The 25,743-nt window shown below is 37.7% G+C and overlaps 2 protein-coding genes across 7 annotated transcripts in view; one reads left to right on the forward strand and one right to left on the reverse strand.

Moving 5' to 3' along the window:
* The window catches only part of FGF14 (fibroblast growth factor 14), a 624,943-nt gene extending 612,518 nt beyond the window's left edge, over nucleotides 1–12,425 (forward strand). For all 6 annotated transcript variants that reach the window (XM_081046459.1, XM_081046461.1, XM_081046462.1 and 3 more), the window contains one exon: nucleotides 208–12,425. In XM_081046459.1, the coding sequence (XP_080902585.1) occupies nucleotides 208–344 (137 nt within the window). In that variant the 3' untranslated portion in view covers nucleotides 345–12,425. The remainder of the gene's footprint in view (nucleotides 1–207) is intronic.
* The window catches only part of ITGBL1 (integrin subunit beta like 1), a 201,082-nt gene continuing 182,077 nt past the window's right edge, over nucleotides 6,739–25,743 (reverse strand). Inside the window, exons 9-11 of the mRNA XM_081046458.1 lie at nucleotides 14,852–14,998; nucleotides 8,607–8,720; nucleotides 6,739–7,607 (exon numbers count right to left, since the gene is read on the reverse strand). Of these exons, the coding sequence (XP_080902584.1) occupies nucleotides 7,516–7,607; nucleotides 8,607–8,720; nucleotides 14,852–14,998 (353 nt within the window). The 3' untranslated portion in view covers nucleotides 6,739–7,515. The remainder of the gene's footprint in view (nucleotides 7,608–8,606; nucleotides 8,721–14,851; nucleotides 14,999–25,743) is intronic.

Genomic DNA, 25,743 nt, shown 5'->3' on the forward strand with positions numbered 1-25,743 from the left:
ACCAGAGAATGTGAAGGAAGTAATGTCTTCCATTTGGGGGCAGGGAATTACTGCTTTAAAACAGGACTCCCTCTCAACTGGATGGCTTTACTTCAGGAAAAATAGGACTGGGCAAACTGCTGAGATCTGTGCATGTACTGATTCTTGAGCCTAACCAGGTAATGTTTCCTCTTCTGCCTTTCTTCATGCCCTGCTTCCTGTCACTAGTTGCCATGTACCGAGAACCATCTTTGCATGACGTTGGAGAAACGGTCCCGAAGGCCGGGGTGACACCAAGTAAAAGCACAAGTGCGTCTGCAATAATGAATGGAGGCAAACCAGTCAACAAAAGTAAGACAACATAGCCAGATCCTCACAGGTGTTGTGACTTACTCGTCCTGAGCACAGTTGAGTGATTTATCCTTGCCAGACATTTCTGCTCCCGTGGCTGAGGAGCAGCTGGAAGTAAGCGGATGCTTGCTCTTTGCTGTCTCAAACTTCTTGGTTGCAAGTGAATAAATCTCAACCTGTTGCACCCCCCACAGCAAGAAGACACCTGGATAACCAGCTAAACTCAGACCATGGAATGCCCTACCAGATATGGAATGCCTTTTTAATATCTTTTCTGTGACTGTGACACTTCATGTGAATGACATACTTCACAAGTACACTCGATACTTTGCCTGCTGACAGCTACCCATAATCCTTTTTGAGTCCTGTTTCAGCGAAATCCATGTGTTTAAGTTCAATTTTGTAGCACACAAATACTATTGATTAATTTCTAGTTAGAAGCTGTAAACCTGTGCTATTATGGATTTCCCTTCTTCCCGTTTTTACAGGGCTGCTCGCTCCACTGTTTGTGAATCTTTGGCAGGGGTTGTGTTCCTTTAAATCTTAATGTTGCAGTTGACTTAGTTCGAAGAGCGATCAGGAAATCAGGAAGCCTTCTAAACCTATTATTCCAAATTACATCTATAAAGATTAAGAGTGTTGTCTCTGGCTCACACGATCAATTAAACACACATATACGCTCTATTCAGTAGCAGGTACTGTGCTCCTGAGGTTGGCGTTGCGAGGTGAGAAACGGGTCAAACACAGTCCAAGGGAAATTCTTTGTGATATGTGTTTGACCTTCCCCCTATAGTTTCTTTGTGTGTGTGTGTGTTTTATACATATCACAAGCTTACTGGTAATGGTAACATTTGCCTTGCCCAGCGAGCAAGACCCACTGGTTTTTGAGAAAGTGGGTCCAAAGAACTCTGTAGGCCTTGTAGGCCTGATTAAGGTTCATTTTTCATCTACTAATCCTCATTATTTGGGAAAAAAGGAAAAAAAAATTAGTAATTACAACCTACCAGAGTTGCGCTACCTAAATCCATTTCAGATATAATTCTTCCTGTTTTTAATGAACTGAACTTAATGCCATCCCGGGTTTTGGCTGCATTCCACTCATACTCAGCAGAGCATGGGCAAGGCGGCTGTTGTGTTCTTTTCTGCAGCAGCAATGCAAACCTTAGTTATAAATTACACTTTAATATTTTTGGTGTTTAATGACAAGTTTTTAAACTGGACACATTAGGAAAAAATATTTTTTTTAGCTCAGCATGCTGAGTCAGGTACTGTGTATTTCACCAGTCCATACCTCTAACTCAGTGTATTTGGGCCCAGGTTGCCCAATGGCTGGGGTAGAGGTGCCTTGCCATGATCTCAGAATGCAGTCTGTCGAATTATTCTAGATACAATTAAAGGCAAACCAACATGATCAAACATCAGGTTTTGGGTCCACTCAACTGATTTGCTTTTGTTTCATTTGCTTTTTAAATTTCCTTTTAAATAATTCTGAGCTGAGAAAAGACAACTACCAAGAAAGGCCATGAACAGTTGACTACACAGTGAAGAAACCATGCAAAATGTTCAATATTGGATATAAAGAGTTTCAAAATGTTTAATACTAACCTGTTTGGAAATATATTTGTTAACTCTGTGTATACTTAATAAAATTCAATGTTTTGTTCTCAGAAGAGTTAATTGAGACCAAACTGAACCTCATTTATAGAAAACTATATGTGGGATCAATATACTGGCCTCTTGTTATTATTTCCATGTGGAAGGATGACCCACTCACCATTTTCCCCCACCTGCACTGTATTTACTAGGAAATTATTTTGTCACTGCTTTTCTAAGTCTCCATGACAGCCCTTACCCAGCATTTTAAAATATTAGCCTGCTTTGCTGATTAAAAATTTAGTATAAAATTAACTGTTTATGCTTATTTCATTTTCATATTGGATTCCATTTTAATAAATAAAAGGTTAGCATAATGTTTGAGTAGATTTATTGTTGATAATGCTGAAGAACAAATACAACAAAATGATTCTTTTGACCATTCTTGATTTCTTGTTATGCTATTTTAAAGCCTATTGTTTTTAACAGGGTAAGTTAAAATGCATTAAATGGATTTCATTACCCAATTATTTAGGGGAGAAATATATTCCATAATATATGGCAAACTGAATAATTTAACTTGAAATTTCAATGACATGGACTTAAAGACACTGCTTACTCATCACACACATACACACACACACACACACACACACACACACACACACACACACACACTGATTTGTTTTTGATAATCAGCCTTACTTGCTGGTTTCTTTTTCCCCTGCAAGCCTCTTTATTGGTTAAAATTAAGACAAGATTTATTTTTCTAAATGACTGAGATTTTTGTAAATGTGTACCTCTGTTTTGTTTTTTATATGAGTTGTCTATAAGGACATTTATCCCTATGAAAGGATGTCAAAATACTTTCTTCTCTAACATATGTTTAGACATATTGCAAAGGAATCTTTGTTATTTGTAAATTAGTTCAATCATTTCCTTTATGTCTGATCTCACCTGTTGCATGGGAAGAGGACAGAACTAATGAACTGCATGTAGGGTCTGTGTTTCCAGAACTGTTGGTATGTATTACTCAGTTTACATACAAAGAGTTTGCATTGTACCGTTTCTGTGTTTAATATCATTTGTTGTATTCACAAATACAACACACTGAATAAAATATTTATATGAAGACGTATTATAAAACATCAAACAACTTTATGTAATGAAATGGCATTGCATCACCCACAAATATACAGAAATGTCATGTAAATACGTTGGTAAACTCAATTTTCCCTTTTACCATGCCAAAGAAAATTTTAGCTCTTTCATGATACCTCTCTTGCTATTTTTCTGGGATAAGGCTCCCTCATGTTTTCCCCTCAAAAATTAAGTTTGCTGTTATTAAGTGCAATCTGTCACTACTGATGTTCTCTACAGTAAATCTGATGGAATTCATCTGTACTTACATACTGTGTGTTTTGTACCTCCATTTACATGTCAATTATATTGAGTCTAATATCACATTCCTTTTGCATGCATACCTGGTGTAGGAAGGTTATTTCTACTGATTTATTATGGTGTCTGATTGCTTTACCCATCCCTCAAAAATGCTCAGAAGTATTGATGGTTTTGATATTTCAAGTAACACCATTTTCATTTTCTTATAAGTTTGCTTTCTAAACTCTTTTGCTATAGCTTTACTTAGAAAAATTATAGAAGAGATGCAAGTGGTCCACCCTATGTAAAGAGTAAAATAGTACTGAGCATCATTATCAATCCTGGAGAATTTAGAGATTTTTTTTCTAAATGTTTGCTTGTCCTGAGTGTTCTAGAGTACGGGGTGTCTTCAGGAGCTCCACCATGGGCCCATAAGACTCCTGCGGCAGTCCTTCTAATTGTTTGCCTCTTGGAGAGTAAGCATAGTTTATCACACCTAGCCAATTGCTTAATTAATGCCTAAAGCACTAAAACAGTCAGATGTTTTCAGGATAACTAATATCAGATTTATTTCCCTTTAAAAACAAAACAAAATAGAAATGGAATAATAAAGAAAAAACCTTCTTGTTCTTTAAGTTAGACATGTATCACTTCATTTGAAGTTTTCTCCGTAATATATAAGGAGAATTGAAATTTGAAGGAAAGACCAGATTAAGAAATCCATTTTAGAAGCAAGTGAAAATATTTAACAGTTATTTTCAATTTTATTTCAGAACAAGACAATAGCCAGGGAAAGCAATTAAGCTAAAGCCAGACATATTAAAATCCAGATGTGAATTGAACTGTGTTACTTTGGAGTAATGTACATTTCATAGCTTAGATTTCTTAGCTTACAAGGTGGCACACAGCCTATTGATTCTCTTGAATACTGAGTAGGGTTTTAAAGTTTTGATAATGAGTCTGCAGACAAAAACTGAGTTACATTTTATTTTTATTTTTATTTTTTTTGGCTTTCTAATTCAGTCTAATCCTGATGTTTGCTGGCGGAGACTGTGTTTGCATTTGAGTGATGGAGGTTATTACTTTCAATGGGCTGCAGGAATCTAGATTTGCTCAAGGAATGCAGAGAGAAAAAGTGATATAATGATTCCCTTCTTGGGTCTTAGGACCTTCCTCGAATTTTACTGAAAATGTCTTGTAGAAGAATTCCTCAGTGATGGTTTGCCCAGCAAGTAGGGTTTGTGCCAACACCACTTACAAACTGGTTGTATCCTTGCTAGTTGACATTAATCGCACTGTAACTTGGGTCAAACTTTAACAAACCAATGAGATTTACACATTTTTCCCTCCTCCTATTACAAGTTTGTGCTTGCCCTCCCTTCTTTTAAAGAGAGAGTTTCTATCTTAGTACCAGAATCAAAAGTCAAAGTACCAAATCACATTTAAAAAGGGTAGAATGTATGTCTTTACATGTAATTATGTTTATTTTTTCTAATTTAAACATATAAATTAAATCACTTCTTAGTAGATCTATTAATGTTTGCATTGCTGGAGTCAAAAATCATACATACAGACACACACAGAAAATATTATAGCAGATGGAAAAAGTAAAGAAAATATTTTAGTTTTAAAGGAAAAATACTCACTAGAGTTTAGGTACCATGTGACTTGTGCTATAACTTAATTTCAGCTCAAGAGTTTGTAGCTAAATGAACCCAGAATATTGTCGGTTGTGATATATTTTTAGTTTGTCAAAAAAAATTGGACAAAATCACACTCTGAACTTTATAATATAAACATTTCTCCATATCTGAACTTCTTAAAAAAACATAATGCTGAAGACATTTTTTCTTATATTAAAATATAAAAAGAGAAGCACTTTTTTGTAGTTGTTGTTAATGAAAAGGGTTGACAAATATAGAGAATTACAAGAAAAGTAAGACATACCTAAGGTTGGTTATGTGAGGAGATACAGGAAATACACAGGAAATATACAGGAAAATATACAAGAAATAAATAGGAGATACAGGAAATATACAGGAAATAAAAGGCAATTCCAACAGAAGACAGGTTGGCCAACAACTCCTCGGATGTGAGTCAAATCCAGCTTGCAATGTGTTTTTGTATGGCCCAGGAGCTCAGAATGAGTTGGGTTTTTGTTTGTTTGTTTGTTTGTTTGTTTACATTTTAAAAAGTGTATAACACAAATAAACAAAGAATATGCAACAGAGATGTATGTGGCTCACAAAGACTAAACTGTTTAGTATCTTGTCCTTTCCATAGAAAACAGAGCTCTGCAACAGGGATCTGAGTGTCATTTGTATTATGATGGCTAGATCATGTAGGGAATTCCAATATGTTTGTCATCAAATAAGTCATCAACATTGCTTCTGAACAATTATAAAAGGTTTGTTAGAGGTTTAATGCTTCAAGAGGAGGAGAGAATATAATTTATATTATTTCTTAATAGCTTACATTCCCCTTATTTTACAAAACTGATATACCAATTGACATACTCAACAGTAGAGATACAACTAATATGGTTGCACTCCTTAATCTCAGGATAGAGATAACAATTTTATAAATCTATTAAGTATGAGAACACTATTAATACTATAAAAATCAGTACCAGTTAAATTTTCTCTTAAATCATTTTCTATATTAAATTTTAAGTAACTCAGCAGATACATATTTATATTTTCCTTATTTTTGGTGATTTGACTTATAAAGTCCAAGCCATGATTTGAATATTTACGTCATTAAGTAAAATTTCTAAGTAAAAAATTTTCATTTTAAATATGGAAATGATTTTGTTACATTATTCTAGGATTTTACAAAAATATAATTCACATTTAGAAAAAAGGGGTCTATTTTAGCTCTAAATAATTAAAGTTTGCCTAAACTAATGTGTGTAAGTAGATTTAACTATAAATATATAAGGGAAGTCCAGATTATTGTACATTTTCATTATTCAATGTGAATTTCATACAGAGCAAAATTTCACCATTAAGAAAATAAACATTTTGTTTCTATCACTGAGTGAATATTTGTAATTTCTATTTAAGCCTTTTCTAGATTTTTTTGTTTTATCCTCTGAGTTTTTGAAACCATTTTGGTGCCATTTTATCATCATGTTTCTTCTTGACTTCTTATGAACCTACTTTTCCGGCAAGTAATGAACGTATCCTTAGAAATAAGAGAGTCTTTTAAGAGAAATTAATGCATATTTCAGGCCCATCATACAGCAAACTAGATATTATCTTTTTTAAAGGTGAGTTACCATCGAGTAACTTAAATAGTGAAGAATGAGATACCTTGTACATGAACCCCTGCCCGGTTTGAAAAATGTTCTATAACAGAAATTGGTAGTCCTGAATAGCAATTCTTTTTTGTTGTTGTTAATCATCATGGTAAATACATATTGACGCAGAGTGTAAATAACTATGTCAGTGTTTATTAAAAATGTTAAATTGTACATTTTTCATAATATTTTCCTCCATCTTAAGAGAATCTCTTTTTGTGAGTTTAAAATGAGACTGGAGAAATGACTTGATGACTGAAAAATAACCAATGTTTTTTCATGGTGATCTGGCGTCTGCCCCCACACACCAACATTATACTTCATGTGTGTGTGTCTTCATTATCCCCATACTGAAATGCTGAATGATATGAAAACCTGGAAAAATATGATTGATGGATTTATATGAAGATATAGCTTTTTCTTAGATTGTAAAATGGCCTTTCTTGTGTAGGGATGTGCATTTCTAACAACCATGTAATTCAGCATTTTTCAACTCTGGCACTATTAACATTTAAAATCAGATAATTCTTTGTCTTGAGGGATGTGGGGTGCTGCCCTGTTCTCTATAGGATATTTAGCAGCATTCCTGGCCTCTACCCACTCAATGCCAGTGTGATAATCAAAATTGTCTGTAGACATTTCTAACTGTTTTCTGGGTGGCAAAGTTGCCCCTGTTGGTAACCACTGATGTAAATTATGGAAGGAAATTTCTTTCTGGTGTTATTTACATCAGAGTTTGGTTAACTCATTTTTAATGGGTACCCAGATTTCACTCAGGCATTCAGAAATAGAAAAAAAAACATACAACAGTCTGTTTGACCTGTCCTCGTGGTGATTATGCATGGTTTCCTTTGCTTTTATATGTTCTAATGACTTAGAAAAATAAGAATCAGTCCTCTCCCATGTAATTGTTATGGATATTCTGTGCCAAGCCAGATTTCACATGCGTTTCCATTCCATCCATCCCAGCATTCACAGTTGCCACAGCTACATATTCCATTCCCTGCAATAAAATACACAGGGGAATCATTATCATGATAGAAATGGACCAAGTTAAAATATGTTATTATAAACCATAACTGTTCATAATCAAAGCCATTTCATTTCATCTCCGCAGATTTTCTTCTTGTGCAGCCATCTTATCATTATCTTATTAAGTAGCCATAGAAAATCTGATCTTTCAAACAATTAATGGCATCTACTTGGGGCCACTTTCTATGTAGTATCGATCTAATAGTGACCATCCTGTATCACTCCAGCTGGGCTTCCACGTCAGAATTTTGATTTTCTGTTGAAAGCAAGTCATGTCTGTGTTATGAATAAATACTAAAAGACATAAGGCTGCTTGTCATAGTATGAGGTAGTCTGAGTAATCAGCCGGAAGAGGAGACGTATGTAGTAGGGATGGACAGAAAGTGAATGTCAAGCTTCATGACTCACAAATATTCATTTTTTACCTTCAGCTAGAAACAAGGAGAACAAACATACATGTCTCAATTTCCCCTGTAACTTGTTTAAGAAAATGTATTTTATAACCTGTTAGTAGGAGTCAATAACTTGGCATAGCAGTATCTATTACAGTCCTAACTTTTTTCGTATTCCTAGGCCCACAATACACACACACTCCAACCAACTAGTGGTATCTGGGTCCTGTTTACAATAATATTCCATTCCCTAAACCATGTGCAAAGTGAAATGGTGGTCAAGAGATCTGTTTTCTTTTTTCAGTACATAACTGCATCTTTGTAAGTAGTGGTGGGGTTACATCGTGGAATTTCCCCGAAAATCATATGATTTGGCTTCTTTATTTTGTATTCTTCTATGCCTGGGAATAATATTGCTTATTCCCAACTGCCCACCTCCCCTTACAGTTGCTTTAATAGTTGGCCCTTGAGTACATGGAAGCTCTCCTGCCCAGTGATCTACAGCTGTATGTGATGGGTGTCATTCCTCTTTATTACAAACTGTGGCATAGATCAATTAGAGTAGGTCAATACTGAACCTGTACAAATGAGCCCATCATGTTTGTCACAGTCCCTGTCATCACAGTCGCAGAATTCTCCTGAAATATACCATTCTTCGGCAGAACAAATGCACTTTCCACAGTGACAAGAACCTGAAATCACAAAGGGTATTGTTGGCTGTCACCACATAACTAAAGGTTTCTGTCTAGAATAGAATACCATCAATGCACTGACAATAGGCTTCTAATAACCTCTCTTCCAAAGGTAAAAGTTTATTGAATAGCCGGTTTCTCGGAGGGGAGCTTTACTTACTGTAATTCATAAAGGTTATCCAGGAAAGGCTTCATTATAGATCTAGACAGTTGCAATTAGCCTTGAGCAAATGTTCCATGGCCCAGTCTGGTTGAAATGTCAATGAGAGCAGAATGTGGCTGATTCTTATAGATGGCCTTCCAAAAAGGTGTTCAAAAATAGAAGTTACTTTTTTTTCTGAATTAAATCATGTTTTAAAGGTCTCTGTTCTTTAAAGGAATTGAATAGTAAGTTCTATTAAATGAATCCTCATTTTATAATTATAACATTTTCTAATTAAAACAGTTACTAAATTACTGTGCTTATAATTTGAGATTTTTGTTTACATGATCTTCTTAAAATAAGGACACACCTGCATGTAGGGTGGCTTATTAAAGTGCTAAAAGCACATACACAATCACTCATGTATGTTTGACTTATCAAACCTCATGCTCAGGATTTCCTGCCATAATCAATGCTAGCTCTAATCTCCCCAAATGTTCATCTTTTATAAGGCTCTAGATCCAACCACCTTTCTTATTTCATCCCTTCCCCCTCTTTTTACTTCCTACTTAATTAAAATCTTGCTCTTTAGTTATTAAAAGTATTTTGTTTTAATGAGAAGCAATCTTATTAATGGTACATTTAGAAGCAAAGAAAATATGAAATTAAATGGTGTGAAAAAGAGAAGAAATTTCTCTCAGTCTAAATGTCTTTACATGACAGGCTAAAAAACCATCACATGGCAGAATTCTATAACAGCAGTAAAGACAACTTTAAAATTAAAAAAAAAAAAAAAGAAACACATACAATGGACATCCCCTCTCTTCTATTTCCTTTAATTAGTTGTGTGTTTTTTTCCAAATGTGATTTCTTTTGACTGAAGACGGCTATCACTTTAAGAGAATGTGAAGTAGAAAAAGTATTTTGACATAGTTAACAAAATTCCAGACTTGGTAAATTCAAAATATATTGGGAAGAGGCAAGAATCAATCATTAGTGCCTCTATGAAACATAGTGACTAAAAAATAAGTTAGTAACCTGGGTGATAAAAATGATTAGAGAATGGAATTTATGTTTATTATTGAGATGATGGAAGGATTCATATAAACATGTCCCATGAGTTGAGCACTTTGTGGTATTTTGTATCATGGAAACTAGTGTATGCATTTTAGCTGCAAGAATCCCCAACAGCCAAATTAAACTTTCAACATTCCTTGTCACACTTCTCAAGGTAAGGGAGTAGTCAGAATTAGTTATATGCTGAGAAATGCATCTACATTTATTAACTTCTTGCTTGACCACAACATGATTTCACTTAGTCCTAACTTGTTTACCTGAGGGTCTAGGTTGATTTACATGCTCTTGAGCAAAATAGACAACTTTCGGTTCCACTGAGTGACCAATAGCCTGCTGGTTGCACTGGGCCCATAGGCTGGGCCACTGGGATCCGTCTGTGAGGGTCAGTGGTCTCATGCAGGTGCAGTGTTTCTTTATTTAGAAATGTATCCTAATTGTAAAGACTTTCTTTCAAATTTCTAGGCACAAAGTGCTCAGCATTCAACTGCTAATTTTGCATATGGTTAGCACTATATCTGCAAGCAAAAAATTCATTGACTTTTCGTGAACATTTCCTCGGGAGGGACCATATTTAATGCTTTATTTCCATGAGTGGACAATTATTTGAAGAATTTGACTGTTTTTCATTGTTTCCAAAACAGTATCTCCCTTACTTTGCAAAACTGTTTCTAAGACAGAAGCAGAAGTAAATGACTGTATATGTCCATCATATTCATGTAGTACTCCTACTATATCTTCCCCCCCACACACAATTCATGAAAAGATCTTACATTTCATCTTAAATTTGTCCCCTGGCTCTGGAATTATTTTAAGCACTGCTCTTGCTTCTGGAATGCTTAGCTTCAGACCATAGTGAAGTGTTTCCCTAAAACTGGAAAGCTCAGCTAAAGTTACTATGGTATACATTGATAGACTATTTGACAAGTACTTTCCAGTTCCAAAAGTCTACTCGTCACTGAAATACTTAGAATGAAAAATGGGGATTGATTTTTGTATTTCGTATTTGTATGTGCTATGAAAAACTAGCTTTCCTCGGTCAGCATTTTCCCCAGCTGTGTTGTTCTTTCCTGTTTGTCAGTTCTCAGTGCATCTTAGAGGTAGGAAATTCTTCTACTGCTTGTGAAACTAGGAATAGCATAGCATGTAATAATAACACAAGGTGATAGTTATTAGGATGTCTTACAGCATCTTTGTTGTAGAGTGTTCTGGCTATTTTCATCAATAACTGGGGGTCAAATTGCCCATCTCTGGAAAGGGAAAAACTGAGGGAGAGGATTCTGTCAAACAGATATAAGCCACATGTCTACCAAGAGATGACCGATGATTCAGCTCAGCTGGCTGGAACCCACTCACACCCATGAAACTCAATCCAGTCACAGGGAGCAGCTGGTCCATCTTGGCAAGAACTCTAGGGTGGTAAATTCATGATCACAACACCACTAATCCATTTATTTTCTTTCTCAGTACGAGGACTCTTAAGAAGGCTCTGATCTCTCTTCTGTGCTTCTTACTGGCTTCCATTTCTGGGGAATCAGCCATATTTTCTCATTTATCTTCAGAACATCCTTAGGACTTAAGAAAGGGAAAGAAACAAAATTCTGCCTTCAAAGATGAGAAAATGGAAGTACAGAGAGGATAAGGGAAGTGCCCACGGCCACAGGGGTGATAAACAGTTAACCTAAGATTTCAATCCAACTCAGTCTACTCTTCTATCTACCTTTCTGCCTATGTGTGATGCCTCTCACAAGAAGAACTTTCACATAGTTTCAAAAATGAGTTGTGTGTTCCTGTTTGTCTGACTGACAGCTATGTCGGGTGAGGCAACTAGACCACTGGCCTAAGGCCAGTTTTTGAAGCATAACTTTTACCCTGTCTCTTTTCAAGGATGGAGAACAGACCAGGGTGAGGTGAAGGTAAGAGGTGGGTGGGTGAGTGGGTGTACGTGTAACTTGGACTTATTTGTGTGTTGTGGGACTCCACAGTACCATTGTGAATCTAAGAAGACATTTGATGACGTGCAATTATAGCCATCATCATTCAATATCTTTTGGAATATTAGAGATGATAATGGAGATCTCGGTTGAAGTTGCCAAGGTCAAAAGGTTAATATGTCCTTGGATACACATACATACCCAAACAAACCAACAAGCAGCCTATGAATTATATCATGTATTTGGCAAAGGTAGCTAAACTTAGGGGAGATCTGGCTCTAAGCTCATCTCTCTGGTTATTCACGAGAAAAACAATTTGAGTCTAAGGATGAGGCACCTTTGCTAGCTGCCCCGTTAATAAAGTGGACTTTCTTTTTCATTCATCAAGCCTGACAAAATGCTGCAACCTGACATCCAAGCAGGCAGTTTTCACTATTGTACTAACTACTCCATCTGTTATGAAGGTCACAACAATGTATCTTGTTTTAAATTTTTCTATGGAGTGATTTATTGTCTTGGCTATAAATTTGTAAAGAAATAAAATGCTATTTCTTCATCGTCTCCTGAGGTGATGGCTTTATTCACAGCTCATCGAAGTGCATGTTTCAAATTTGTCTTTCTGGTGAAAACACTTAGTTAGGTACAGGCTACTAAGTGGTGTGCTATGGTGATCTCAGGCCCACTGCTTATACCTGTCCACTAGAGAATGAAATAGAGTTATTCTTTCTGTGGTTCTGAGGTGGGGGTGGGGTGCACCCTCCTCGGGGACAGGAATAACTGCTGCATCCACTATTCTCCATGCCTACAAAAGTGCACAGTTCCATGATCTTGTTTTTAGTCCCTGTCTTCTATAATCCAGCACTGATGACTCCAGAATAAGAGGAAAAAGAGGAAAACACAGGCAGCTGGTGCCAACAACAGAATCCCCATAATCATCACTGACACCAACCTGAAAACACGTAACCTTGAAGCAGCTTTTACATTCCCATTTGAGTTCAAAGACTAAAGCTCTCTACCCATTGAAGGATAAATATATAATTTAGAATATACTTGTCCAACCCTTCATTAATCTCTCGACATAGTTTCATCACCCAAAGCAAACAATTTGAAAAGACAGAAACTGGAGAGATTTTCTTGTTTTATTTGAGGAAATGCCTTTGGGCCAATATTTAGTACATTTTTGTACTAAATGTACATTTAGTGCATTTTCTACATTTATGGTGCTGAAAAATCAGAATCCAGAGAATGTAATGACTTTAATAAGAATGTTTATTTCTTGAAAAGAAGCTACCCCTCTTTTTGTTTGAAATTCAATTTAGGACATGAAAAGCTGGTATTCACTACACTGGTGAGCATGACTTTGTGTTTTCTTCTTATACTTGAAATTGGACATGACTGAGCGAAGGCCTGCTTATCAACAATGTTAATGATTTGGTAGTGTGTCTAGTAAACACACACACACACACACACACACACACACAGAGGCTAATTTTTAAAATAAACAAATGTAAACAAGCACACCGATGTTATAATACAAGTGGATTTCATCATTCGGTAGAGTTGCTATGAAGAGTTAATATCCTTATTCCAAGAATAATGCCATTCTAAAAACCAATGAAAAAGTACCTAAACTTTAGGGATCTGTGTTTGGAGCTATACACAGAAATGCAAATCTAATTCAAACAAGTTAACCATTCTCAGTGGTTTTTTATAGGCAGGACACTCCCTTCTGATTTGATATCATTTCTTTTTTCCCTTCTGGTTACCCTTGAAGGTTAATTCTGTTCCTACCCTCTTTCCGGTTCTCTCTGTTAATCTTCTCCTCTGCAATTTCTTCCTTCTGCCTCTTCCTTTTAACCTTTCCTTCCTCCTTTTTGTTTCTCTCAACAGATGTTGAACCTAAAGCAAGTATTTCCAGGAGCTGAGTGCCCCTGAGAACTGAACTGGTGAGAGACTTGTTTGGGACTTGGAATTAGAATGAATGTAATAGGAGAAAAAAGTGATTGCTTTAAATTCATTTAAGTGCCACCTGGCTGCTGTAATTGCATTAGGTTTAAGGCATGGCCTCCTTGCCAGAGTGCTGTAAACACCAGTCTCAAGCACAGAATTCCTGGAAACCAAGCACACAGTTGTGTATTGAAATGAGCATATTTGTATCAATTTTCAGCTTTCTTCCGGGCACCATATGTGGTTCCAGCATCCATCTGATTTTATCTTTGCAATTATGTTAAGATGCCTCTTTCAACCGGATAACACTGGCCTTGAGCAATAGCTAAAGCAACAGCCACTGTTTAGGAGCACATCCCCATGATGCAGCCTGTTTCCCAGACCTCCTCCATCACTAACTAGCAGATCCACTTGGCTTTACTCTGTCTTCTTCAGAAAGATATTTATGTGCTACTCCTGACCCAGGGTAGGTGCTTGAGTATAAAGGCAGCTTCCGCTAAAGCTGGACTTTGTCTGCAAAGGCGAGTAGTCTGTTCTGCAAGGTGGAAACTGAACTGAAGAAGAGAGCTGGGAAGTTCCATGACATCTAATTCTAGGCAGGGCAGCTCCCCAATATTTAGTGAGAATCCTCTGAGCTTCCAGGGTCTTTTCTGCAGTACTGGTCTCTGCTATTTCACAAGTGAACTCAACAATTATCCTTTTGCTTTTTTTTTTTGTTTTTGGCCCATTCAGTACCCAGTGTATCTTATTGTACTTTCTTCTTTAAACATCATTAATTCTATTTCATTCAGCAATGAGGTTGTATATTACAAGTACCTGAGGATCTTTTTGCATGAAACCTATCTCACGCATTTTATTTTCTTAGATACTAAACTACACGTGGTTAACTTTCAAGTTTAAAGTCTGGTGTAAACAGAGGACAGAGTGGTTTTCATTCACGCCAAGTGCAGTCTGAAAAAGATGGTTGCTACGGCTGCTGTAGAAACCATGTGTCACAACAAGGATCCAGTCCAAGCTCCAGCAGAGATACTCACCCTTTCCTGAGCACAATATGCCATCCGCTGATTCACACAAACTCTTGCTTTGTTCGTCCGTCATATTACACTTCCTGGGATGTTGGCAGAGCTTTCCGAACCATCCTTTCTCACAAATGCATCGACCACAGGAACATGTGCCATGGCCTGCGAAATAGTCACAGGGTGGGGTGAGAGAAGGACATGGGTCAATAGCCAGATTAATCGCAGTTTTTAAGAAATATGTAAATCATGGATCTCCTTAGTATCAAGCAAACACATTTTCCTTTTATGCACAGTGAATTGGGCATGCAATTTTTAAAAAGAACTTCACAATACAGTTTTAGTTTCACATAATACATTTCATGAATGTAGCATAGGAAATGGACTCAAGAAAGAAAGAAATCTTAAAATAATTTAAAATGGAATTTTACCAAAATACATGCTCCCTTGCATTTTTAGCAGTATAGAATGTTCCTGCTTTTCATCATCGTGCATGCCATGACACCCAGACCAAGGGATCAGCCTAGTATTTATTAATTGGTATCCTATTGTTTACTAATAAAAATAAAACATTGATTTTGTAAGAATGGCATCTGATATTATATTACTTTGTCTGTGTACCGCTCTACTTATTAATAAGAACAGATCTAAGTGTAAGTAACAGTGTCTATTATTGCATAGAAGTTAAAAACAGCATGAGGCTTAGATTCATATCTGGAACTTGTTTTTTCTTTTGTTTCTGTCATGGGGTCCTGGTTTGGAGGATGTTTATCTTTGGTAATATATACAGTGTTGTATTTGTGACAGTTATTCACTGGCATACCCATCTGTCTAGTAACTTGCCACCAACACCCTATCAGATTGCATCAACTTTCATTTAAATTTCTTGTTTCCAATCAACACTTTATTCTTTCTCCTATATGTACATTATCTTACAGCCAGATATCTCCAAACAGAGCACACAAAACAGCTATTTGTTTGGCAAAATTTTACTGAGTATCTATTATGAACAGCATATTTCTAAGTAGTAGGGTATACAGAATCAAGCATCACGGACACAATTGTCATTCCCAGGGACACATGACATCGTGATTCAGACAGCTTCTCTGGATCTGTTGACACCATTTTATCTTGACCATTCTCTCTGGCAGGACTTTCAAGAGTAAACCTATTCCATCTGCCTCCTCCTAAACTCAGTTTTGGACAAGGCGGGATTAGTGGTTGATGATTAATTGTTTGCAAACCATTGTTATGATTAATTTAACCTAAGCTCCCAGGAAACAGGTAAGGTTTTTACATAATACATGATCATTTGGAAGTTAATGGAAAGCAAATGGAATGCAAACTCAAAAGGGACCTGGATTAACAGACCTATTTCCAACAGCCTCTTCTTATTCATATGTTGATTTATTTCATTTAATCTCATAGCCCTTTGATTCAGGTGTTATCCCCGTATTACAGTCAAGAAACTGAGGCTCAGATAGATAAACTAATTCTATCACAAATCTCATAGCTCAACCAAACAGAATCAGAACTTGACTCCAGTTTCTCTGATTTCGATGTCCACTCTTTCTCCATTGTGTAACATTGCCTCTATATTTCATTTTGGGAAATAATGATTCTCAATTTGAGACATCTAGAAGCCTTTTCTTAGTTCCTATCTTTTTTAGCTGCTGCGTAATCTGAAGGTATACATTTGACATTTATGGACACTTTCTTCTTAAAATCTCTCTTATATTGGTTTTCATGACATTGAAGTCTCTTTATCCTTTCAACCGTCCTCCTTTATTTATTCTTATACTTCTTTTCTGACCAGATTAATGTAGGCATCCCCAAATAGTCTGTCTTGAATCATCTTCTTTTATCTTTCTATAATCTCTCCTTAGAAAAATTCATCACATCACAAGATTTCAGATAGCCACAATTATCCTAGGGCTGTATCACCAATACCTAACTCTCTCCTAAATTCCGCTCTTGTGATTCCATAGCTAGTGTTCTACCGGCATCCCAAATCGAAACTTCTGGACCTGCAAATACATTTTTCTTTCTAAAAGTTACTTTTCTGTATTGTCCATTTCTGTTTCTTTTTTGCATTGTCCATTTATTTTAATGACACAACTTTCCTTCCAGTCAACCAGTTCAAAATGTTTCAAATCACATTTGAATCCCCCTTACTCCCCTCATCTAACAAGTTGCCAGGTCCTATTGAAACTACCTCCAAAATACCCACTCATATCACCATCACAAACTTTTGAGAAACCTTCTTGGCATGTCTTTCTCTAATGTTCTTGCCCATAGCTTCCTGTAGTACCACACTACTCACATCACAGCCCTGAGATGTAGTCCTGTAAAACTCCCTAATGTTTATGAAATGAAGTTTTCCTACTTCAGCCTTCCTTATATTTTAGGTTCCTGAAATAGAGTCCCAAGCTACTTTTCCAACCTTACTCTCTCTCTCCTCTTCTCCCCTTTCATTTACCTCTTGATGTAACCCAACTGACCTACTTGTTGTTCTCTACACATTCTCTTTGCTTTTCTGACTTCAGGCCTTTGTTGTGATAGAAATGCCATCCCCCTGCTCTACATCTTCATCTTCTTCTCCTCTGAATTTCTGTGCTACCTTATATTTCCCCTCTATCATGGAACTCTCTGTCTTCTACCTTGTGATATGTAGTTATTTATGAACTAAACCCATCTCCTGACCGAATTCCTGGAAAGTAGCAATCACTTCTGATTCATCACAGTAGTATTCAGAATGCTGAGCCCGATGCCTTAGACATGGTTGATCCTCAAAAAACACTTGAAGATTGAGGTTATTTTTAAACAGCATCTCCTGATTTTTTTAAAAAAACAAATCCCAACTGAGAACCATAAACTGAATCCAGGACATGTTTACAGATCATCTGTTTAATGGACTGTCCTTCAAGAACAATGGACAGTTCTTGGATGTCTGTTTTGTTTCTATTTCTGTAGAGTGGAGTGAAGTTATGGAATCAGTGTCCCATAAGATCTACACATTTAGTCAATAGTTATTAAAATGATTGTATCTTTATTGGAGATTGTATCTCCAATAAAAGTCCAATTAAAGTGAGGTAAACTTCAGACGTTAAAAAAAGTCCATCTTTGGGGGCAGATAATCTGGGGCACCAGAAAAGTAAGAAAGCAATAGAGAGCTTCTAGTAACTGGCTCATTGAGCTATGGACATTTCAAACATCCATGTTTCTTATTGACCCTCTGTTAGTAAGAATTATTTTCAGTTTGGCATAATTAGAATAATTTAAACTCTACTGCAGAGAAAGGCATTTTATCTTTGACTTAGAATGTCATTGATAAAAACTAAGTGGCTCCTCACACCAAATATTTAATGTAATAGGTGATTTTTTTATTTATTAGTTCATCTACCATATCTTTCTGGGACATTAAGTTGGCAATCAGCCCAGACAATGGTCAAAATGCATTACTAATTATGTGTTTTGATTTGCCACTTACATGCTTTCCCTTTATTTAAAAAAGTTTTTGAAAAGCTTTCAATAATATCTTTATAAACTCGAATAATTGTAGCCATTCATTTAAGCACTATTATGCACCAGGCATTGTACTAGACCTACCCTATGGTACTTACTGTCTACTAAGGGAGAAAACAAGTAACAACAAGTGGACAGATGCACTTGAGCTGTGGAAGAATTAAAGACAGTGCTAGTATATTCAACAGTGAGAACCCCGTTAACTAGAATAGTCACTGAAGGACTCCATGACACCCATGAAGCCAGAGAGACAATGTTCTAGGACAGCTAGTAATGCAAGTTCTTAGAATAAGAAAGAGTTTGGCATGATACAAGCAGTGAAAAGAAGACAACATGTTAGAAGAAGAATATAAACTTGGAGAAATATTCAGGAATGAGAACACAACACATTTGTTCTTGGTAAGGACTTTCCAGTTTATTCTGATAGAAATAGGAAATCATAGAAGAGGTTAAGTATGAGTGACGTGATACAATTTAAAATTTGTAAGTTGATTTTGGCAGCTAAATAGGAGAGATTAAGGTGTGCTGGGAAAAAGTGAGTATGGGGAAAGTGAGAGACTATTGTGTTATTCCAAGTGAATGGTGATAGAGGCTCAAAATAGGATGGCGACAGTGCAAATGGAGAGAAGTGGATGGAGATCTGTTTTGGTGGTGGTGCCTTGAGAATTGTTGAATTGGATGTGGCAGCTGAGAGAAAGGACTAGTTTTCTGGCTAGAGAAACATTGTGAATAATAATGTTATTTATTAACTATGAAAGCTGCAGGAGGGAGAGGTTGAGAGCAGCAAATCAGCTCTATTTTGAGCCTCATGTGTTTGAGAAATTCGTTTTCTTTTTCGTAGAAATTGTTTTTTCTTTATTTGGCATTTACCTAATAGTGGAATTTTTGGGTCTTAGAGTACAAGTATTGTCATATCATTGACTATATTCCCTATGCTTTACTTTACATCCCATGACTATTTTGCAACTCCCAATTTGTACTTCTTAATCCCTTCACCTTTTTCACCCTGCCCCCTATCTATCACCCCTTCCCATCTATCATCCCAATAAATCTAGTACCCATCTGACACCATATATAGTAGTTACAATATTATTAACTATATCACTTATACTATACCTTACATCCCCATAACTATTAGTACTTTGCAACAACCAATTTGTACTTGTTAATCCCTTCCCCTTCTTTCACTGCCCCCTCCCCTGCAAACCCCACACCCATCTGGCAACCATCAAAATGTTCTCTGTATCTATGAGTTTGTTTCTTTTTGTTTGTTGATTTGTTCTTTAGATTCCACATATAAACAAAATCACAGCACATCTGTCTTTCTTTGTCTGACATACTCCACTCGGCACAATACACTCCAGGTCCATCCATGCAGCCGCACATGGCAAGAACCCATTCCCTCCATGGCCGAGCAATATTCCATTGTATACATATATATACCACCTACTCGTTATCCATTCATCCATTGACGGACACCCAGGTTGCCTCCACATCTTGGCCATTGTGAACAGTGCTGCAATGAACATATAGAAGCACACATCCCCTCAAAGTAGCATTTTGGGTTTCTTTGCATAAACACCAGAAGTGGGATTACTGGATTCTTCTTCGTCTCTTGTTATAGCCTTTGTTTTAAAGTCTATTTTGTCTGGTATAAGTATTGCTACCCCAGCTTTTTGTTTGTTTGTTTGTTTGTTTGTTTTTGTTTGTCTTTATTTCCATGCATATATTTTTCCATTCCTTTACTTTCAGTTTGTGTATGTCTTTCAATCTGAAGAGAGTCTCTTGTAGGCAGCATATGTAAGGGTCTTGTTCTCTTATCCATTCAGCCCTCTTATGTCTTTTGAGAAAAGCATTCAATCCATTTACATTGAAAGTGATTGTCGATAGATATGTAGCTATTGCTATTTTATTATTCATAATTTTGATCTTCTTTTTTATCTTAAAGAAGTTCCTGTAACATTCCTTCTATTACTGGTTTGGTAAACTCCTTTAACTTTTTCTTGCCTGAGAAGCTCTTTATCTGTCCTTCAATTCTAAATGATAGCTTTGTTGGATAAAATAATCTTGGTTGTAGGTCCTTGCTTTTCATCACGTTAAATATTTTGTGCTAATCCCTTCCTGCCTGCAAAGTTTCTGTTGAGGAATCATCTGACAATCTTATGGGAACTCTCTTATAAGTTATTAGTTGGCCTTTCCCTTGCTGCTTTTAGGAGTCTCTCTTTGTCTTTGAACTTTGCCAATGTAATATTAATGTGTCTTGATCTGGGTCTGTTTGCGTTCATCTTTTTTGGGACTCTCTGCACTTTCTGGGCTTGTGTGTCTATTTTCTTCACCAGGTTAGTTAAGTTTTCAGTCACTATTTCTTCAAATAGGTTCTCAATCCCTTGCTTTCTCTCTTCTTCTTTTGGTACCCCTATGATGTGAATGTTGTTACGCTTGATGTTGTCCCAGAGGTCTCTTAAGCTATCCTCATTTTTTTGGATTTGTTTTTCTTTTTGTTGTTCTGATTGGGTGTTTTCTACTACCTTGTCTTTGATCCTCTGCTTCATCTAGTCTGCTGGTGGTTCCTTATAGTGCTTTCTTCATTTCAGTTATTGTATTCTTCACTCTGACTGGTTCTTTTTTATGGTTTCTATGTCCATGTTTTATGCTTGTTATCTCTTTCTCAAAGTTCTCACTAAGTTTCTTGAGCATCCTTATAACCGTTGTTTTGAATTCTGTCTCTGGTTGGTTGCTTGACTCCATTTTGTTTAGTTCTTTTTTTGGAGTTTTCTCCTGTTCTTTCATTTGGGATGTATTTCGTTGTTTACTCACTTTGTATTTGTTTCTATGTTTAGGTAGATCTGCTATGTCTCCCAGTCTTGGCCGTGTGACTTTATATAATAGGTGTCCTGTGGAGCCCACCGGCACAGTCTCCCTGGTCACCTGCTCCGGGTGCTTTAGGTATGTCCATTGTGTGGGTTCTGTGTGTTCTCCTTTTATAGTTGAGCCTTGATTGCTATTGGCATATCAGTGGGTAGGATTGACACTCAGGCTGACTGGCTGTGGGGTCTGGCCAATCCAGTGGCCAGGATTGGCCACACAACAGCGTATGTGCTGCTGTGTAAGAGGCTTTCCCCACTGAGTGGAATTCTACCCAGGGGCACTGGTGCCTGTTGAGACCACCTTTTGGTTGTGCCACCTGTGGGGCTAATTGAACAGTGCTCTGCTGTGTTCTGAAGTCAACTTCCAAGTATGTGGGTTCTGGGGCCTCTTGGGAAGGGCTCCAGAGCAGGCCCAGGTCATTACTGCCTTTTACTGGACAGAGGCTACCTGATAGCAAGTACAAAGTGATGTGCAGTTGTTTGTTGCCTGTGCTAATCCTGGAGTTGTGTGGGAGAGGCCACACTGCGAACTGAGGATGGCTGCCACCAGTACCAGGCCTGGGATAACTCTGCAAAAATCCAGGACACCCAGAGGCCTTCTGCCACCTGCCAGCTCCCTTAAAGTTCAGCCACTGATAAAGTCTCATGTGGTGCATGAGTTTTATGAGACAGGGTCTCAGAGAGTCACTAGATTTGGGAGAGTTATGGTCAGCATGTTAATGTAGAGTCTGGTTTTGTGCCAGTGCTGAGCCTGGAGTGACTCAGCAAAAGTTTCAGAGCACACTGAGGACAGTCATTGCCTGCCTGGGGCCTATGGACTCTGCTAGTTTTCCCAGAAAGAGTACAATGCAGGCAGGGCTGCCTGCTTGCTCGAGAAAGTGCCTCCAGCCAGTTGTGTGGAGTGGGGTCCCAGCTGAGTCAGCAGGGAGGAGCAATGGAGCTAGCGGAGCTCACCAGGCCAATCAGATTCAGATTAAGACGTAAACGTAGGGGGCAGGCTCAACACAGGAAAGAGGCCACCAGCTTACCGGCTTCTCCTAGGATGACACCTCACAGGTAAAATGGCAACTGTTCTCCAGTCTTCCTCCTGAAGTCGCACATCTCATTCGAACCCCCTGAATGTCTCCAATGCCCTGAGTCACCGACCCTCTGCTGGAGCCCAAGGTAAGTGCCTGCGTGCGTCTGTGCGCCAGCCCTTTAAGAGGAGATCTGGGTTTTCTGCTTCCTTCCATTCCACCTGGACGGTGGGCGTCTCCACTGTTTTTCACAGCCAGTTGTTGTGGGGGCTCCTCTTCTTGGCACAAGTATTCCAGGCTGGGGAGCCTGGTGTGAGGGGCTGAGGTCCCTCATTCCACCAAGGGTAGGGGGAACCTCCATGGCTGAGATATGCCTCCTGATTCTCAACCACCACACACAGGTGTGGGGCCTATTCAGCGTCTCTGCCCCTCCTACCAGTCTTGTTGTGGTTTCTTTATATTTTCAGTTAGAGAGCTTCTATTCAGGTAGATTGTAGATGGTTTTCCAGGTTGATTGTGCTATAATTTGGTTGTAATTTTAATGTGTTCACGGAAGGATGCAGGCACAGTGTTTACTGGCTCTGCCATCTTGGATCTCTCTCCCAAAGAGTTTTTGAAAGTGGTTGTAACAAGTTACAGACACAATAATGTATGAAAATTCAGTCGTTCTCCATACTCATTAGTAGCTGGTATTTTCAGTGCTTTTATTTTATGTCATTTTATTTATGTTTTGTTTTGTTTTCCTTTCACCTTTTTACATGAAATACTCTTAAGACAACTGAGTAGAAAGGGCAAGGAATTAGTTGACATAAGCCTGGTGTGGGGACAGAGTCCCAGAGAGCAGTTTCCAGGCTCTCGGCCTCATGTGGAAAGGTGCTGGCTCGGATAGTTGATGGCTATCAGCTGTGACTGGTTGGCCATGAGCTGTAACCAGTTAGCCAATTAGTCACTGATATAACTGCGGTGACTGCGTTGATTGGTTATTTGGTTGGCAGGCAGAAAGGTGGATGGTGGATTGTGTGGATCCTACTTCCTGTGTGTGTCTTGCCTAGCCGCCAGCAAGTCTAGAGTGCACGAAGACCCCTTGTTGGGGTACTGGTGAATGTTTGCTTCCTGTGTCTCCAACCCAGCCACCAGTGAGAATATAGTGGTATGACTTCCCTATCTATGGCTCCGTGGGTGTTCCTTTTTGGCCTCACCATATCCTGCATTCTTGTGTAGGGAGCAGGACCAGAGACCCCGCATGACACAGCTTAGGGCTAGTTGTCCTGTACATGCTGCAGTTTCCAAAAGTAGATGGCATTTAAAGATTTGGAAGTGAATGAACCTACCCAGGGAGAAATAAGCCTTGGGAAACTCCAATATTTAGCACTAAGGTAAAGGAGGAGAATCCATACAAGTAGGTACATCCAGTAAAGAAGGAGAAAAATAAGATTATTATGTTATCTCATAAGATGACAAAGCAGTCCATAAAGGAAGCCTACTCAGCGGAATGTTCCTGAAACTTGGAATTAAAAAAAATAATACCATAGGAGTAGTTACAGTCAGATTTTGCTGGACCAGCCCTAATCTATTGCCACCCAGGTCTATGAATAGAATAACTAGGGGTGATAGAACTGTTGTAGAAATATGTGTGTGTGTGTGTGTGTGTGTGTGAAATATATATTTCAGTAAGAACAAACAATATCTTTGCTTGATGGTAGAATCCAGTGATGTTATTTCCATATAAGCATACAATAGATCATTCTAGAATGAATCTGTAGAGAGAGCCAGCCTAATGAACCATTTCAAGTACACTAAATCTGCCTTCACCTGACTTTTCAAGTCTTCCCACAGGTGAATAGTTTTCTATTCCATCTCCATTTCCAGTGCCATGCATCTTCTCCCACATACTTACCTCCTTGCATCTGGCACTCCCATCAGTTCCTATTCCTTTCCCCACAGCAAAACATTTACCAAAACTGCTCTAAACATGTGTTGTTCAATTTAGATTTTTTAAGTACAATTTTAAATTCAGTTTCTTAGTTGCACTAGTCTCATTTCAAGTACTCAGTAGTCACATGTGACCAATGGTTACTGTGTTGAATAATGCAGATTTAAAACTTTCTTATCATCTTTGAAAGTTCTATCGGACAGTATTGTTTCAGACAATGACCATTTCCAATGAAATTCATTGGCTCAGAGACACGTCTTTAAAACATTATAATGATGGTTCTCAATTAGGAAACTGAGCCATGAATGGATAATAATTGTATCAGATATGACATATTGCCTACCAATATTCTTCTCCCCTAGTTAATATTAGGAGAACACTGTTTTTTCAAGGAAGTGATAATATGTCTATGTGGAAGATTGATTATCCAGCTCTTTTTGACCAAGACGTATCCCAAGGACAGAGTTCTAATAAATGAGATAAAATAGAAAATAGCCTGGGTGGGTTTCCAGGAAAGTGATCATCTTCCAATGGAAATGGGACAGATTCAATCAGCATGTGTCCTTTGCCCTTTTTCCTTCCCTTTCTTTTTTCCTAGAAAATGGACACAACAGGGGCTTTCTATAAGCATGATGACAAAAGTCCTCATAAAGAGGCAGAGCAGAAGTGAATATAGAAGGAGTGTGGGATGTTCGTGGCTCTCAGGTAGTCACCTCAACATCCATCTCTGTAGTGGCATCCTGCAGACTTTTTTGTGTTAATTACCTTCATCCAACAACAGTCCTAACTGGTACACCTACAAACTCAGGAAAGAGGTTTAGGATTTTAAGATGTACTTTGGAGACAATCCCACTAGTGACTATATTGTCCAGCTAAAAACGACTTGGCCTGAGTAAGTGGCCTGAGGTCTTCCTTAACATGAGAAACCCAGCAATGCTGGGGCTCACTGCACTGATACTCTCAGGCTGCATGATCTCCTTCAAATTACAGCTCCGAACTAAAGAAATCCCTATAGAAATGTGAACTGATTGTGTAATTAAGAGGTGGCTCTTCATTATCCCCTTTTGTTTTCTAAATTGGACTCATGGGCAGCTATTCCAGGAGCATAGAGGAAAGAATAGAAGCAATAAGCAGTCCATTTCTTATTCTCATCCTGGGGATATGGAGTACAGGAAAGAGGGTTTTGGTTAGGCTTATTTTTGGCTAAAACAATTAAACACACAAGAACTAACATGTAGATATGTCTTTGTGAAATTGTAAAATCATATACAACTAAAAAAATAAGTACATCTTGGGGACTATCAACTTGGACAAAGCATGTTTTTTTGTTGTTGTTTTGTTTGTTTTGCTTTTGTTTTAGCAGTGACTTATCTGATTATAAAAATCCATGCATTTGTAGGTCACATAACAAATTTTTTGTTAATAAAGATGTTTTGAGAGGGCCCACATGTGGTCTATAAACATTAAGCATGACTCGCCAATAAGTTAATTAAATGGAGAATGGTTTTACTTCATTTTCTTTTTGCCAGTCATTGTCATGACTCTCCTTTTGGGCTGTAATTTTGGTGT

The sequence above is a fragment of the Rhinolophus hipposideros genome (assembly GCF_964194185.1).
Source record: "Rhinolophus hipposideros genome assembly, chromosome: 4".
Lineage (NCBI taxonomy): Eukaryota > Metazoa > Chordata > Mammalia > Chiroptera > Rhinolophidae > Rhinolophus > Rhinolophus hipposideros.